Source organism: Alligator sinensis, unplaced genomic scaffold, assembly GCF_000455745.1.
Source record: "Alligator sinensis unplaced genomic scaffold, ASM45574v1 scaffold81_3, whole genome shotgun sequence".
Classification (NCBI taxonomy): Eukaryota; Metazoa; Chordata; order Crocodylia; family Alligatoridae; genus Alligator; species Alligator sinensis.
The window spans coordinates 1,393,936-1,412,312 of NW_005842088.1; the positions used below are offsets into that span (position 1 = coordinate 1,393,936).

General features: G+C 45.7%; 1 protein-coding gene across 1 annotated transcript in view; it reads left to right on the forward strand.

Annotated features, from left to right (window-relative positions):
* Positions 1–18,377, forward strand: part of EFCC1 (EF-hand and coiled-coil domain containing 1) — a 127,274-nt gene that overhangs the window by 96,449 nt on the left and 12,448 nt on the right. The window contains exons 5-7 of the mRNA XM_014520087.2: positions 5,211–5,346; positions 6,713–6,878; positions 14,598–14,756. Coding sequence (XP_014375573.2) covers positions 5,211–5,346; positions 6,713–6,878; positions 14,598–14,756 — 461 coding nt within the window. The remainder of the gene's footprint in view (positions 1–5,210; positions 5,347–6,712; positions 6,879–14,597; positions 14,757–18,377) is intronic.

Sequence of the window (18,377 nt, forward strand, 5' to 3'; positions counted from 1 at the left end):
GCCAGGTGGGGGGTGGGGGGGCACAGGGCTCCATCCCCACCCGCTCCCCTCCCTGCCCCCATCATTCTTGATGGGCATTTGGCTAGTATAACATATCAGTAGTACCAGCAGTGTATATTGCTTCATCTGTTACATTAAATGAACGATGTAAAACTCAGACAAATAACACATAAAACACAATTTTTCAAAATCAAGTTTCTGAAGTGGATTTTTTCTTCAAAGCTATTGTCCAGGGCATTAAAAAAAAGTCAATGATTTGGTCAAAAAAATGGTTTTAGTGAAATGAAATAGCTTTCTCTGACAAAAAAAAAGTTTCAATTAAAATTTTCCAGCCCATCTGCCATATGCCAGATGCATCAATGGCTGACAGAAAACATTATAGAGCTGTCAGGTTTTAAAGGAATTGATGTTATTCTGTAGCGTCAGTGCCTTATGAACCATTCTGCTTTCTCATGCTCCAGAGCAGTTGCAAGTGCTGACCACTTTTTGACCTCCAGAGCAAGAACCTAAGTGATTATGTATAAATGCTTACTATCCATGTATCAGACTGAAGACCTGCCAATAAATTTTTACTTTGGCAATGTGAGGGGTAATGAAAGTAAACCAATTTAAGGATATTAATCTGCATGCATTAAATATTGCAAAAAATGTATGGGTATTCTCTCTCCGTCATTAAGAACTTCCTTACTGTTTTGAATATTAATTATCGATCAGGATAATTCATAAGTTAGGCAAGCGGAATGTTGTTTGAAGACAAACTGGCTTAGCACACATATGGCCACTGTATAAAAAGACAGAAGCCAGGTTGCTTGGTTTTGGGTTTTTTTTAATATTATGAAAAATGTATCTGGCAGAGAATCTAGTATCAATTAGGCTTTGCCAAGTAAGAGTCCTGTTAGTTTGAATGTGGATGTGGTACAATAGTGCCCTCTAATGGATGGACTGCAATATGTCAGACTTGCTCAAGTCTGATTGCCACACTGCCTATTGGTAAAATCCCTGTAATGAGACTACATCATAAGTTCTACTATTAGTGACACTGAATAGATATTGCTCTTTAACTTGAGTGATAAAAGTCTGCATCTTTAAACAGAAGGTTGAATTTTATTTCCTAGACTGCAGGTATTAACTGAACCTGCTGCTTTTCTCTGCGCTATCTATTGTGAAAATCTGTAAGCAGCAGGTAACAGCATGGCTGGTTTACTAACAGCTAATACAATTCATGTCTTTCAACAGATAATTGCATACATCTCTCACTGTCTCCCTCACACACAAGTAGCTGTTCCTTTAATTTGAAAACACAACCTTCTTTCGGCAGGTTTAGGTGTCTCAGCTTTTATTTTGAGCTGGATCCATTAAAGAGCTTCTTCATATCTGGCCTCACTTAGGCACCCGGGCTCCCTACACAGTGTATGGGGAGAGCCAGGTGCCTCAGAATAGGATCCAAAACAGCCAGCAGGTTGGGCAGGGAGCTGCTTAGAACAAGCCATTAGGAACCATTAAGGATCGGGGGTGTCTGAAATCCCACCCCTCACCAAAGATTAAGCACCCGATTCAGGGTTCCAGTAAATTGCTTCTATTAGTTTAAGATCTACAGCCTGGAGCCCTTTCCTGAGAGCAGGCATCTACAACAATTCTTTCCATGAACTAAGCAGGGCTCATTCTCTTCTCCCTTGTATTGACCTGTGGGGCGTAACTGTTGGTGGTTAGAACACTAATAATAGCCTGGTGGTTAGAGCACTTACTTAGGAAATGGTAGACTTGGGCTCAATAACCTTCTCAGCCTAAGGGGCACATCCAGACAAGCGCATGTGCCTGTTGCGGCATCTTAAACTGCTTTGAGATGCCGCAAGAGGCACATTGGGAACAGAAAAATGTTCCCTGGGCTGCATATTTGCATCATGGGCTCTAAAATTTGATACTTGGAAATGCAGGTATCAAAAAAAAAACCCCACCATGCAAAAAAAAAGTGGTGCATGAGCACAACTGTGCCCTGAGGCAACCTGAGGTTGAGTCCTCTAGAGAGATACTCTTGACATCGGGATTGGCTCCTGCCACCACCTGCCCTAGTGGGGAAGGCCAGGGCCATTCACCATGTACAGACCATGGGCAGGTCAGGCTGCACTGTGCCCCGTGGGGCTGAGCTACAGTGGGCAGGGCACAGCTGGCTGCTGCTGCCAGCAACAGGGGCTATGCGCCAGGAGGTGGGCATGTGGCAGTCCCCACCTAAAACCCCTAAACCCCATATCCCCTCCCACATCTCATATCCTGTGTGCCCAGATACCAGACAGAAGGAAACCTGCTGGCTGGAGCTGTGGCTGCAGGGGCAGGGGTCCCCACATCCTGGTTAGTGGAAGGGTCAGGGGGAGATCTGATTTTTCTATTATTTTCTATTACAAAAAAAAAAGCAAACACCAAAGCATATAAATATTTAGAATGTATTTTGTTATGATGATAGAGGCAGTGGTAGGCTTTAAAATCGTAAATATATCAATAAGACATTGCCCAACTAATCCATCTCTCTCTCTGTATATAGATATACATATAGTGATGTTTCATTTTTAATCGTGGAAGAACATGGATTTTCACTAAAGAGTGAATTTTTGATTTTTTTAAATCTGAGAATTTGCAATTTTTAAACCGGGGACACCAGGATCTCTGTTGGTGAGGCAAGTGGCAGGACTCAGGCAGAGTAGCCTGCCCAGGGCTGGCACTAGGAACCCAGCTGGAGGGCAAATGAGGTGGCTGACCTCCTTGCCATTTGAAGCCAGGAGGACATGCTTTGGCAATTCAAAGCAGACCACCACACTGAGCATATCTTCCAGATGATAGCTGTCTAGATGGCAGGGTGGGGACACACACTGCAGCAGTGCCACATGAAGGCCAACTGTGCAGCCACAACCCACTGGCAGCTGGCCCAGAGGAGCAGAAAGCCCTGTTGCAGTGCCCATGCCACAGCCCAGGTGGCCATGCAGTCCCTGTCCAGGTCTAGCAGGCATGCAGATATGGGGCTGCAGGTTCGAGGGGGCGGATGCTGTCACAGGTGGCAGCAGATCACAGCCAGGCAGCAGCCCCTGCTGCCAGACCGCTGCATTGGGTAGAGGGTGTAGGGACCACTCTAGGTCAGGGCTGCCGCAGTAGTCTAGGTGGCACAGGGGGCTAGTGTCCCCATGCGTCAACTGGCTGGGCTGTATAAGCTCCCAAGAGCAAGTAGCCCTGAGGTGCTTGCCAGGGCAGTTTTTTTATACTGCTGCAGCTTACTATCCAGCCTTCAGGTCCCCCTGGCTGCAGATCTGGGAGGAGCTGGGAAGGGTGAGTTTGCCTCAAGTGGCACAACTTGCCCCACACCAAAGCGTATGTTCAGGCACTTGTGCTGAGGCACAAATCTCTGGCCCAAATTTGTGCCACTGCTGTTTGAGCTGCTGGAAGCGCACATGTCTGCATGTGTGGACACACCCAAGGAGTTCAAACCCATGTCTTCCTTTCCAAAAGAGTCAGTAGATAAAATACATGTGTAAAAGTAGTAGACCTTTAGCTTCACATTCAAACTGGGAGATAACTTGGTGGCTTTAGGCTGCAACTGAGCAAAGTTTTGGACTAAGGCTCCTCAATTCCACCTAATCCTGCTTAAGCATCCAAGTCTGTTACTGACACTAGCTCTTTGCGGCAGCCTGTGGAAGGCACCAGCTTTCACTCACATCCACAAAGCTAGCACCTTGCACTAAGAAGGTTAAAAACTACCTGAACATATTAACTAAATGTACATGTATGCTGTCTTTGAAATATAACTGAAAATTTAATAGCTTTAAATTTGTGAGGGAATAAACTCTAGCTCTTGTAGATTTTTTGGTTTGCAATCTTCACAAAAAAGTATAGAAACCAATAATTAAACCTGGGTTTAAATTGGTTTAAACTGTTGTGAATTCAGGAATAAACATTTGGAATAAAACAACTGCCAATGCCTTCCATGTATGGGCATCTTTTTTGGAAAGGTATTTATGAGCATTTAAATAAAATCCTCCTGCAGAGAAAAGATCCTTTGGCAGTTAATAGAATCTAACTACTGTTAGTGTGAACTAACGCACTGCTGAAATATGGAAATGTGTCTGTATTATTCCATGCATATGCCATTTGCTTCATTCAGATTTCTTAGATTTCAGAAGAGATTTACTTCAGGCTAAATAGGTGGTGCTAACATTTAAGTGGTCATAAAGATGATATTACAGTCACGTAAAATGCTTTAAGCAAGAGAATGGTTTAGTGTAAGTGATAGCAACTCTCAGTCAAATTCCCTGTACTCTCTTCTGAGCATACATTCACTTAGTCCAGTGACTATGCAGAAAATGCCTCAGAGTAGGGTCTCATTCCAGTTCATAACAGCACATACATCATATACCGATTAAATAACTAGTAATTGTGCCTACTCTAATGTTTTGTTGCCTCTCACTCTTTCTTAAACCCATGCTATTTTCTTAGAAAAACACAATGGACTTGCCCAGACATGCATGGACATTTGGTTCCACAGGGACAACTAGCAGTGGCATACCTTGGGCCTCAGCTTCTTGTCCCTGGGGAATGCCTATGCTTTGGCGCGCAGCAAGTTAACCCAGTGGCAGTAGGGGGGCCTTACCTGGGGGCCTCCAGGGGTTGTAGCTGTGGTGATCCTGCCAGGCAGAGCCTGGCTGGCAGCCACAGCATGGCTCCAGGCGTCCCGCCTCTGCTTTTCAGTAGCATGCACTGCCCTATTATTTTTTTCCATGGTGTTTTTTTGACCCCTGGATATCCCCTGGAAACCACGGAGAGAAAACCCAGAGCAGCACGCACATGGGCAGCACACCCTTACAGAGTGGAGAACACTGGACTGTGCGGTATGTGGCACCGTAATCATGTTTGCAACATCACATACTGCATGACCACGTTCATCTGGACATCCAATGTGTTCAAGTGAGACAGTGGCAAAAGCTACCAGTTGAAGTAGTACCAGAGTATTAGAAGAAAGAATAAGTCAGCATCACCACGAACTCTCATCCATTTGGGGTTCATTTCAAAGGTCTGGTGATAAAGGTATGTACCATGTATTTTAATGAGATATTTAACATTTCTTTTTCTTTTTTTAAATCCCACTCATTTAAATTGTTACAGCTGGAAAGGCGGTTGTCCTGAGCATGACAGAATTTTACATGTATTTATGTGACACTTCTTTTCTCCAGTAGAAGATCAGATGTTCCGTTCTGTGGAGGGCCAGGCTGCCTCTGATGAGGAGGAGGAGAAGTGGACAGGGGAGCAGCCATCTCAGGTGGCTGAAGTGAAGAAGCTACTGACCAGGCTTCCTTGTTGTGGCAGCGGGTATGTCTCAGAGATCAATGTTACGTATCCCTTTCTCCCACTGAGAATTTTACTCGATGATCTAAAAAGAGGTAAAAGGTACCATGGGCTCAGCAACAGGCTATGGAACCATGGTCCCTGGCACACATTATGCTTAAAGACGTGATTAACAAGTTAATCACATCTTAAGTTATTCCCCAGACACATGTTAATGCAATTAATGGCATAATAAAACAAGGAATAAACCACAAAGTTATTAGGAAAAAAATGTGTAATAACATCATGGCTGTTTCCTATTACACCATTAACTGAACATGTAGACCGGCTGGGGCCCACAGCTGTGGGGGCACATCATACACTCCTGTGGCTGGGAGTCCTGTCAGCTGATCCAGACTCTCAGTCGTGGGGACACACCATGCACTCCCACTGCTCCCAGCTATATGAGCTTTCTACTTGCCAGTGCAGGGGATGCCTAGGATAATAATCTTGGTCTCCCCCTGCACCAGCAGTAAGGCGTGATAGGATCTGATGTTCGATGCCACAATTACATCTCTTGCCATGAACATGTGGCATGGGAGGAAACGTGATTGTGGGGATTGCACATCAGATCTCATGGCACCTTTACTTGCACATCTGCCAGGTGTGTATTTCACTGAAATAAAAGATAAGATACCCCTGTGCTTGCACTATCTAGTCATAGGAGAAAGGTAGATCCTAGCACATATCAGAGAGGATAGTAAATTTGAGTAAGTGGGGCTTAGAAAGAAAATAAAAAGCAAGCCAAAGTCTGTATGGCAGGGGAAAGCCTGTCTTATCACCCACATGCTTCTTGAATCATCATCATTAAGTGTTTTGTCCCGTCTTTAATTGTTCTTGCAGTAAAAAATTTAAAAACACACTGCACAAACTAAATATGCTGATTAGGATTCCTAATGGAAAAATTACCCCCTTCTCTCAAGAAAAAGGATCTGCCTGCTTAGAATCTGCCTTTCCAGCACAAACATGCATACATTGAATGGGTTTTAGAATGTTCACTGAAGGTCTTGTGGCTGTGGCTTTGTCAGACCAGGGTGTAGGGACAGACCTGTTTTAGGATCAAGGACCATCCACTTAAGACACCCTACCTTGTCTCTTTTCAGTTATACAAATGTAGAAACTGATAGCTGAGGCACCTCAGCTTGTGTGTAAGAGGAAGTGGAACATTTTTACGTAGCCAGGATCCAAACCATAAAGAATTTAAGTCATTGCCAGTGCTTTGAATTTATGTCCTATGAGATATTGTGCTTCTGGGAGTTTTGCAGAAAACCAGCCATACCTCTTATGCATATTGATCCTGGCTAGGCATTTTTATTTACTAACTCCTTTTTATTTATTTTCTTAAACATAGATGTGATGACAAAATGCTGAAGAAGTTGATGTCTTATTTTGGAGATGCCAATAGTGATTGTCATGAGAATGCCACTGTAGAACTGGTAGAGAGAACTGTGAAGTTGACTGAGCAGCCTGAGCATAAAGGAAATGATACGAAAACGTTGGAAACTAATGTGGAAGAGGTAATAAGTGTTAGATAGTGTGAGAGAGGTTATTTGTATTGATTTCTAGACAGCAGTATGGATCTCTCATTTGCTTGCACTTGCTGATTTCTCACTATAACATCATTATAACAGGGAGCCTGGGGTTCCGGTTACTTTAAGGAGAAAAATGGCAGCAGACGGAGCCCAGACAGCTGAGACGGGTTAGCCACAAGAGAGAAGGCAGGAAAGAAACATTGCTGCCATGGCAGGGAGCTGCCCAGTAGAGTGAAGGGGCTCACCTGTGACCAGTCAAGAGAACTCTGCCTAGGGTGAGTTGGCTGCAAGGGAGTAGGCAGTAGGAGTAGGATGACTGCTAAGGGATGCTTTTCTGACTTCTGAGCTGCCCTAGGGCCTGCCAGTAAGAGACCAATGACTTATGAAGGGATACCACCCAGGGTACGGGGAAGCTATGCTACATACAAGCAGCAAGTTACTGCTGATGTTTGCACCTGGAGTGGGTTTAGTTTGTGTTACAGCCAGTAGGCTTGTTCCTTTGTTACAGGTTATCCTGCTGGTTTGGGATGGGACTTTCAGGAATTGGTGGAGGCCCCAATTGTGCCCAAGGGCACAAGAGTGTTTTGAGTCCTGCCAGGGCTAAGGGCTCAAGACACAGAGCAGGTAGAAGCCTAAAAGAGGTTGTAGTCTAGCAAGAGGTTGAAGCCTAGCATGGGTGAAAGCTAGACAGGGCAAAGTGGCCCAGACAGAGCCAAAGTAGACTTAGCACCCCACGACAGGGCAGAGACGGGGCCTGGAGGCCCAGAACTAAAGTTATTGAGATAAGAGCTGGAGCCCAGAAGCCAGGCCCTACAGAGTGACCCTGGGCTAGAAGGCTTAGTTAGAGAAAAGGGGTGGAGGCCAAGAAGGCCGAGGCCCCAATAAGGGATTGATTGTACAGTACAGGTTTCCTTTGCCAAGCACAGGGGTTAGGTTCCTGAAAGTTCCCGTGGTTGGCAAAACTGGTAGGGCTGGAGGAGCAGGGGCTGTGGGTGGGGGGAGTGAGAGGCATGAGCAGGGCCATGGGGGGTATTTTCAAACTGCACCCCTGCTGCCTTTGGCATGTGGATACTCAAAACTGTGGTTGGCAAAACCGTGGTTGGCGAGGGAAACCTGTAACACGTGCAAGGCATGGCTGTAGGGGAGGTTGGAAGCCATGAATAGCCCTTTCAGCTACAGGTGCCTGGTGGGGGCAGACATGGGCTGGGAGTCCCACTTAGCGTGAGTGCAGGACGAACACCAGCAGGGTCCAGGAGTGACCTGCTGGCAGTCAGAAGGATAAGGGCTTACTCTAGGACCCTTAGGCATCCTTCCTTTCAGTCATTCAACAGATACATCAAGGCATGGCAGGAGAGCTTGAAGGGAGCGGTATGCTGAAGCTCAAATAGAGAAAGGGTTGTGTGGTCACCAGGGGGCATAACAGTTACCTGTGGAGCCCAAACAATCATAATTCCATATCTACTCTCCTTGCACAACAGCAGCATTTGCAAGAACCTCCAGGTATTTAGAGGACAAGACTGACTCAAATCACATTTAAATACAGGCTGTTTTAACGGTATAATTTGTTTAAAACTCTTTAACTAAAGACTTAATAATTGAAAATAATAAAGACTTAATAATTGAGAAGACCCTCAGGAATGATATTCCCAGAGAAAAAAAAATGCAGGACAGTTTGCACTGGAAATGCAGACTTCCCTAATCTTCAACTGTGGGTGAAGGGTTCCTTCTATCCTATTACCAAATATCGGAGCTATTCGGTACCCCTGACTAAGTTACAGGTATTCACCATTCTGGAGTTCCTTCAGGGAAATCTTCCAGCGTACTCTAAAACTAAAGACACTTTGTCCATGGACGGGCATTCATTTATACTGGTAAGAATTTCATTGCAATTCTTACTAGTAGAAAAGTAGCTCAGGAGCTGGAGCATACATGTATTCCAGTCCTCTGGCTAGAGAGCTACATAGGCAACCTCTCCAGAGAGGGGGTACTAGAAGGCTGCACCTGCCCTCCTCCCCCATATCTCCCACCCTTAGGGGAACCCATTAATTAGCAGACTGTCTTCTCCTTTGCCTTGCAGTTAGCAGGAAGGGGCGAGCCCCAGGAGAGTGCCTCCCCCCACCCCCATCAATCAATAGTTGACTGGCAATGGAGGGGGCAGGGTCCTTTCTCCTATGGTGGGAACCCTCCCACAGAAAATAGCCACCACTCCTTGAACTCCTCTGGGCAGATCCAGGGGAGTGCAAAGAAATGGGGACATTCTGTCTTTGTGGAAAAACTTCCAAGCCTTGCCACTGCAGCATGGCAGCCTGTCTTATCCTGCACTGCTCTGGGCTGACTCATCCTGTCTTGTCCTGTGTAGCATGGTACCTGCTGCCTTTTGGTAATGTTAGAGGAAATTACTATGGAGTTGTTCCAGTGCTACTAAAAAAACAGGATGCTGTGAAAAAACATCCTTGAAGTGGAAGAATGTGTACCCATTGATTATGAATGTAGAGAACTGATGGGTACCCACTGAAAAGTTTAAATGCACCTCTCATTAGCTGGGTGTCAAACTAGTGTCTGGTACGTGGCATATCAGGAGGTGAGTATAATGATCAGAGAGGCTAGATATTAGGGAAATATCCCAGAGAAGTTTAGGAAAGTGCAATTAAACAAATAAATAACTTTTTTTTTCTTTTGCATTCTTTATTGTTCTGATTAAAAGTCAACCTTTCTTCCCTCCAAACGGAATCCTAAAAATCTCAGTTAAAATTGCATGGGGTAAAACTATATTTGGGTCAATATAGTGCTGTTGCATGGGAAGATGACTTTGTACAGTACCTTTCAGAGCTGCACTATAAGGGTACTGTGCAGGGTCATCTGTTCCATTATGGCAGGCTCATGCAGGCCAGAGATACAATAGCTGAGTAACCCAGCTTTCCACTCCCCTTCGAGTTCTCCCTGGCCTTTTCCACTGGAGTGGGAGGCAGCATTAATCCTTGATCATGGACGTAGGAGTTTAGAAGCTAGGAGTCTTGGTCAAGTTGAGACTTCCAGACCCCTGATTCCATTGCAGGCTAGTAGAAAATCTTCAGATACCAGCTCTGTACAGTCGATGCACTAATTTACCACTTGAACTGCAGAGCCAGGAACCAGCCCACAAGATGGGCTCTGTTCTATTGGACACTGTGATAGGACTAGGCCACATGGCTCCTGCCCCACTCCGACTTCTCAAGTTCACTCCCTTTCCTCTCGCCTGCCATGCTTTGATGGAATTATTTGATTGTAAGAAAAAGGAGTCTGCCGTAGGGTCCCAGAGTGAGCCCAGGTCTGTTCTTTGGATATCAGATCCCTCTTGGATCCAGCTGATCCCAGTCCTGCTCAAGCACTGAGTGGGGCTCTCCCAGCCCCGTCTGTACCCCAGGGCACTAGTTGCCTTAAAGGGCCATTTGTGGCCTCCTTCTGCCCCTACAGCCATGCTTATTCCTCACAGATGTTACTCTGTCCACAGCTGAGTTCTCTGTTTATAGAGACCTCAGATGTCTTGGCTTTAGCTCCCCTTTACTCTGGCTGCAGGCTTCCAGGCCCAGCCCACAGATTTTGGGCCTAGCTGTCTTGGCCTCAGCCCTCTCTGCATCTCCAAGTCCCTCAACCCTGTGCATTGTCCTAGCTCCTCTGGTGTCCCTAACCCTGGGCAGGGCTACTCTCAGTTCAGGTCAGTACCCATGGCATCTCTGAGCTGGGGTTAGGCTGTTTTCTGCTGAGTGCCCCTGCAGCACCCTTATCCAATCCACTCTACCAGCTACATCCAGTCCTCCAGTAAAACCTAAAACAAAAATTCAAGCAACCACTTGAAACTCAAAGTCCCCATCCCCACAATTGGGTCAGCATACCACTGCAAGGCTACCTTCCGACTTTTTGGTTCTCCCCACTCTGGCAGTACCTGCCATGGCCTGTAGCTTTCACTCCTCACCAGTCTGGGCTGACAGGAGCTCCTTTCCCAGCAGAATTCAGGACTACAGTGGCCTCTGTGCCTCAGGAGCCCAGGCTTATATCCCATGGCTCCTCCATTTCTTGTCAGGTGCTCCCCTGACACCCATAGGTGTGCCTCTTCTGCTTCCAGGGCAGCTTACTGCCAGTACCATTGCTACCTAATCAGGGGCTGCACTACTCTCCCACTGCTAAGCAGCCAGCCCCACAGTAGGCACTTGCAGCCTGTGGGCTGCTGGCTGCCTACACCCCTGCAGCTATGCCTTAGTGTGCTGTTTTCCCCACCTGAGGACATCCCTCCTGTGGCTCCTTACTTAAAGTAACAGGAGCCCCTGGCTCCCCATTACAGACCACAGCCTGTGTTTCATTAGAATCAAGTCAAAATCAATAGTGAAGGATTTTAGATTCTGGAAATTAGCATTTTCCAGCAAAACAAAACAAAATTATTAAACAATTTGCATACATTTTTTCCCTCCTCGTGTCCCTCAAAAATTGGGAAAAAATTGGAATTTAAAGTCCAAAATCCAGGAGTGTTTGAAGGCAGGGTTTTGGCTTTACATATCATAGAAAGGTTGAATCCAGAAATGCAATGCAGATCCCTTGCAGTAAGGGCCTGTCTTTATTTAAACCTGTGAAGTGTTTTCAATTGTCCTACAAATATTTGTTTAATATGCATTACCAGGGAATTTTAAGCTAAAGACAAAAGGGTAATAAGACTTTGGTAAAAATATCTTTGGTACAGAAGATGTTTCTTTCTTTATATTAGCATTTTAGTGCATTTAACTCTTTTGGCCCTTTCCTTGGTTATTTGATTTTTCTGTTGGATTTTGTAAGGGCAATAGCAGTTCAAGGACTTACTAGCAATTATCAGCCTGTATTCAGGGAACAAGTTTTTTCCTAAAACTGAATCTGAAAATGTGGGGTCTACTAAATGTGGGGTCTACTTATAAGTTGGGTCACCAGAACAATATGTTATTACCCTCTTCAGTGTGTGTGTGTGTGTGTGTGTGTGTGTGTGTGTGTGTGTGTGTGTGTAGATAGATAGATAGATAGATAGATGCACACATACTCTTCACTACATACCCCACCTGTCTCAGAGGGCATTCATTATGTACTGGACTGGTTGCTGCTGCATTGACGATGACAGTGTTGGCTTTATGTACAGGAAACTGTTTTTGTGCTCAGCAGCTACAAAATAGGATTTCAGCTAGGAATTCTTAGGTAACTCACTGGCAGAGGATGTAAACCAAGTCATCTGAAGTGCATGTTGTTCACTGTAGCTCAGAGTTGGAGATACTCTAAAAGTAGGGTTCATGTAGGGCTAATATAGTCAAATAATTTTAAGCTGATGTTGAGTCAAGTGCCAGTTAGAACATATTTAGCATACACTTACCTTTGAGAAAGGAATCTGTGGGTACATCTACACAAAATGTTTACTGCAGAGTAGACTAACTAGCTCCACAATAAACCTCTCAGCATCTATACTTGCAGGGCTGTTAGGCTGGAGTAAACTAATAAACTCTGCAGCAGGGTAGTAGTATTTACAAGTACTACCCTGCTGCAGAGTTTTTCACTCCACAGCACCGTATGTGTAGATGCTGATGCAGCTGGCTGGGGAACAAGGGTGCTTCAGTGCGGGAGCTGCCTGGTGGCTAGCCCCACACTGGAGCACCCGTGTGCCCCAGCCCCAGCCAGCCCATCCACAGTATGTTAGGCTGGGTTGGAGCAGCCCTAGGCTGGCAGGCTGACCCCCAGGGTCCCCTGCCAGCCAGGGTTGCTACAGCTTGGCTCAGCGTGCTGTGGTCCTGGGTGCACATATAAATGCAGCACCCAGGAGTTTATTGCATTGCATTAATATGCACGTGCAGACGTGCCCTATTTGGACATGGGATTATTTTACTTCTTCATTCTGATTCCAATTGTTCTTTAGAAAAATGAAGTTCCAGCCCATCTGTTAAGTATTGATTAAGATATTTTCCACCAAATAAAATCTAAGTAGCAACTCTACTTGAAAGCCTGTAGTTACTTCAGTCCAGCCCTCTCTAGCTAGTGCTAGAGCTGCAGTAAAGATGAATGATAATACCAAAAAGGAATAAACATAACCAGCAAACATGGAATTTTTCCCCCCAGAATTTGGTTCCTTAGTGTGATATATTCTTATCTGGCTTACGTTTGGAAACCACAATAGCAAAAATGATAAGAATTCTGTCTGCTCTGCCTGGGCCCAGTAATGAATGAGGACTAGGGTTTATTTTGATTTAATTAACTTGAGTGCTTATGCAAACCTGAAATTAATATTTCAGCGAAACATTTTTCTGACCACCACTTTTTCGGCTCTCTCTTTAATAGATCAGCCAATACACTGTCTTCCTGTTCCATGGTCCTTTTCCTATACCAGGCCCTGACCTCCAGCAAAGAGAGGCCTTGACTTACCCTGACTACATAGCAGCTTTGTGATATGAAAAGCAGGGACTGAGATGAAGTCCTTAGCATCAGAGGACTACCTAGAACCAGCCGGCAGCAGTGCTTTTGGAGAGAGAGGTTCCCAAGCATGCCCTGCTCATCTGCTCTTATTCACACGTGCCAAACACAGATATGTTGTAGTGGAGCTTTTTCAGAGAGATCTGCTCCAAAGCATGTAGCAGGCACAGATTTAGCATGTGTGACTGGAGGTATCTTTCCATGGGAATCTCCAGCATTCAGTGGAGCCATTGCCACGAAGTGCTGCAAAGTCATATATCCATTTACTCCCCAAACTGGAATTCAGGCTTGTTTTTATAGAAATGAAAACCCAATTCAGTGATTCTGTTACTCAGATAACATTAGCTTGTGGCATTTTCCATGCCTAAAGGAAGACAGTTCCTTCCACAAGAGAGTGTTGTGTAGGACAGGCAGGAGATGAGTAGAGAGATACAGCAAATCAGCAGGGTGGTCGGGGTGTGATAGGCACAAATCGTGACTGAGTCCAGCTTGGCTGCTGATTCTGTTCTCCAGATCCTTCATTGACTCTACCAGGTTGGTTCTACCTACTCTACAAGACTGTCTGTATCTTGGTCCTTGGATTGAACAAAGCCCTTAAAGACATGCAGGACCTGCTTATATAAGGAGAAGTTGTTGGAGATGGGAAGCAGCCCTTTTTTCTGTCTAAATATTCTGTTTTATCAAAACATCTTGTGGCAGAATATTGGTTTGGGAACTTCCAGTGCTTCTTTGGAACCTTTCCCTTATGTACAGATGTGTATAAATGCTTTCCTGAGCCAGGGTCTAAAATCCTTCCCCAAGAACCACCTTTTCTGAAATGCTTACAAAAAACTAGCTGAGCCACTTAAGTTACATAATACATCTGTGTTCCATGCATAGGCCTAAAGGTTGGGGAGTGTACAGACAACCCTCTCTGAATGATTCCCTTGGACAAATACAGATATGAGAAGGATTGAAGAAATTCAGAATGATAACAGTTAGGATTTCTGAATGGCCTGTTTGCAGTAAATATTGAATGAATTGTCATTAAAGAATTGTCATTAAGCAGAAGAGCAACCAACCATACATTTCGTAGCAACTATTACTTCTGTTGATGTAACGCCTTCTGCAGTATCTTAAAGAAATGCACTTCTTTCCAAGATAGTTTTCTGAAGTGAACTGACATTTGGCAGATAAAGTTTCCTCCTTAACTGCAATTTTTGTGGCAGAAAATGAAAACTTCCAGTGTTTTTAATTTTCTATGTCATTGTCCAGATGAAAGGCCCATTGCTAGGTGAGTTGCAACAAAAAGTGGAGGAGACGGAATTGTTGAAGATGGAGCTACAGATGTTGGAGACTGAGAGAGTTAGACTGTCACTGGTGGAAGAAAAGCTCATGGATGTTTTGCAGCTTCTTCAACAACTTCGAGATCTGGTATGGCAAGAGAACAGTCTAAATATCCAGAGCTGTTTTTAGCAGTGTCCACCCAAAAGTAAAAAGAGTACCTCTTTTACCCAAATGCAAGGAGTCCCTTACCTACAAGGCACACTGTTGCACACCTGTCAGCTCCAATGGTTGCGATTTCCCAGAAAAGCCTTGATTTCCAAACTATCCCCATCTTCCATACAAAGTATAAGATTAAAAAATAAAATTACTAAATCATAAAGTCCAGGCCTTTTCCAGAGCAGGCTATAGCCATTTGTATCCCTCCAGTAAGAGATAATCACATTTTAGACTGACATTAAGGGATCCATCAAGACTACATCTGACTTCCTAATCAGGGATTCTTCGACACTGTAGTTCCTTCAGAGCACAGAATGCTCTCCAGGTCCAATTTGGAAGTGGTAGAAACATATCCTAATATTTTTATTAGGATTTATACACAGGGGTCTCCTTATTACTACAAATCAGATCATGTAAGTCCCTCAAAATTGACTTAGGAGATGCAGCAGTTTTAGATTTGGTTATGGATGTACAAGAGACTGGGATTACTAATTTACAAAGAGCAAATTTGGTCAATTTTGGCACACATGAGATGCATCTACATGTATACTTTAGTAAGGAGTTGATTAATTAGCTGTGCTGTAAAGTGTCTATCTATATTTGAACTGCTATTAGGGTGAAGTAAATTAACTAACTGCTGTAGGATAGTACTTTTTGGGACAAGTACTATCCTATCGTGGAGTTATTTAGTACACTGAAACACATGTAGACAGTGACTAGAGCTGGCGGGGCACTAGGGTGCTATAGTGTGGCGACTTCTTGCCAGCCCCTGCTTGCCAGTGCAGGGACTGCATACCCCAGCCAGCCCCTCCACAGCCTGCTGAGCCAGAGTGGAGTAGCTCTGGGCTGGCAAGGTGACCCCCAAAACCTGCCAGCTGGGCCTACTTTGACCCAGCTCAACATAGATTCATAGATGTAGGGTCAGAAGGGACCTAAGTAGGTCATCAAGTCTGACCTGCTGCCCTGGGCAGGAGAGAATATTGGGCTCATATGACCCCAGCTAGGTAATTGTCAAGCCTCCTCTTAAAGACCCCCAAGGTAGGAGCCAGCACCACTTCCCTTGGAAGTTGGTTCCACATCCTAGCTGCTCTGACTGTGAAATAGTGTCTTCTAATGTCCAGCCTGAACCTACTCTCAAACAACTTATGGCAGTTATTCCTTGTTGCTCCGGGAGGTGCACAGGTGAACAGGGTCTCTCCCATTGCCTGCTGGTCCCCCCTGGTAAGTTTGTAGACAGCCACCAGGTCCCCTCTCAGCCTTCTTTTCTGAAGGCTGAACAGGTTCAGGCCTCGTAGCTTCTCCTCATAGAGTCTGCCCTGCTGTCCCCAGATCATGCAAGTGGACCTCCTCTGGACCATTTCAGTGCTGGCCAAATCTCTTCTAAAGTGCGGCGCCCAGAACTGGATGCAGTACTCCAACTGTGGCCTGACCAGTGCCGCATAGAGGGGGAGGATCACCTCCTTGGCCTGCTTGTGATGCATCTGTGGATACATGACAAGGTGCGGTTGGCCTTACTGACTGTGTCCTCATGTTGGCAGCCCATGTTCATTTTGGAATCAATAATGACTCCAAGATCTCTTTCTGCCACTGTGCTTTCCCCAGCCTATAGGTATGCTGCTGGTTCTTACTGCCCAAGTGCAGTACCCTACACTGGTCAGTATTGAATCCCATCCTATTCTCATTCGCCCACCCCTGTAACGTGTCCAGGTCCAGCTGTATCCTGTCCCTCCCTTCTAGCGTCCCCACCTCACCCCAGATCTTAGTGTCATCAGCAAATTTGAACAGGGTGCTTTTCACCCCCCTCGTCCAAGTCGCTAATAAAGAGATTAAACAATGTGGGCCTAAGGACTGAGCCCTGGAGGACCCCACTGCCCACATCCCTCCAGGTCGAATATGACCCATCCACCACCACTCTCTGGGTGTGGCCCCTCAGCCAATTTGCGACCCATCTGACTGTGTAGGCATCAATGCCACAGTCGCCTAGCTTTTTAATGAGAATGGGGAGGGAGACAGTGTCAAAGGCCTTCCTGAAGTCCAGGTCTTTCTTTTTAAATGCAGGAGGTCCACTGGTTCCTTGCTGAGCCAAGGGGGCTGCTGTGACCTTTTGCTGCCTTTCCTCCGGGACGGAATAGCCTTAGCTTGTGCATTGAAGATTGCCCTGGATAATCTTCTCAAAGAGCTTCCCCAGGATTGAAGTAAGACTAATGGGCCTATAGTTGCCTGGGTCCTCCCTCCTCCCTTTTTGAAAATGGGGACCACATTGGCCCTCTTCCAGTTGTCCGGCACCTGGCCAGAGCACCACGAGTGCTCGTAAAGCTGTGCCAGGGGACCCTCAATAACCCCTGCCAATTCCCTCAGCACCCTGGGGTGGAGAGCATCTGGAGCTGTTGATTTGAACCTGTCCAGCCCCTCCAGAAGTTCCCTAACTCAGTCCTCCCTGACCCTAGGCCTGTCAGAGTCTCTCCTGAGTCCATCCTGCAGTCCCAGGTGCACATGTAAATGCTGCATTCAGGAGCAATAAACTCCATTGCAAACTGTGCTGGAGTTTATTGCTGCATGTTAATTGCACATGTAGATGAAACCATGGTGGAGGTTTTGCTTTCCTGTGTAGTGTGGGCCGCATCTCATTTCTTAGATCTGAGCATATTAGCTAACTATTTTCCTGTAACTATTTTCTTGTCATTGTAGAGTGACAGGGCCTTGGCAGTATCTATCTCCCCTGATTTTACCTGTAACATGTTATAGAGTGTTTGTGGTATTTTGGCTATTGTTCTTTTTACTTGTGCAAGGGCTGGAACTGGAAATTTTGAGGATTCCAGTAAATGGTTGTCTGGGAATGTGGGGGACTGGACTGAATGGCCCGAGAAGCCCTTTCCAGTCCCATGTTCTTATATCTAACTGAGGTTCATAGGTGAAAAGCTAACAGAGACTAAGAAATGAATGGTTTTTCATAGATATTAGGGCTGGAAGGGACCTCAGAAGATCAGAGTCCAGTCCTCTGCCCAAAGGGCAGGAAGTCAGCTGGGGTCATAGGATCCCAGCAAGATAAGCATCCACTTTCGTCTTGAAGGTGTTCAATGAAGGCGCTTGAACCACCTCCGGTGGCAGGCTGTTCCAGACCTTGGGGGCTCGGACAGTAAAGAAATTCTTCCTTATGTCCAGCCTGAAACGATCTTGTAGTAGTTTGTGACCATTCAACCTCGTCATCCCTTGGGGCGCTCTGGTGAACAAACGTTCCCCCAGATACTGGTGGTCACCCCTGATAAACTTGTAGGTGGCCATCAGATCACCCCTGAGCCTGCGCTTTTCTAGGCTAAAGAGCCCCAGGGCTCTCAGCCTGTCATTGTAGGGTCTGCTTCCCTGACCTCTGATCATGCGCGTGGCCCTTCTCTGGACTCTCTCAAGCTTCTCCACATCCTTTTTGTATTGTGGAGCCCAAAACTGGACACAGTACTCCAGCTGCGGCCTCACTAAGGCCGAGTACAAGGGGAGAATGACGTCCCGGGATTTGCTTGAGAAGCATCTATGGATGCAAGCCAGTGTTTTGGTCGC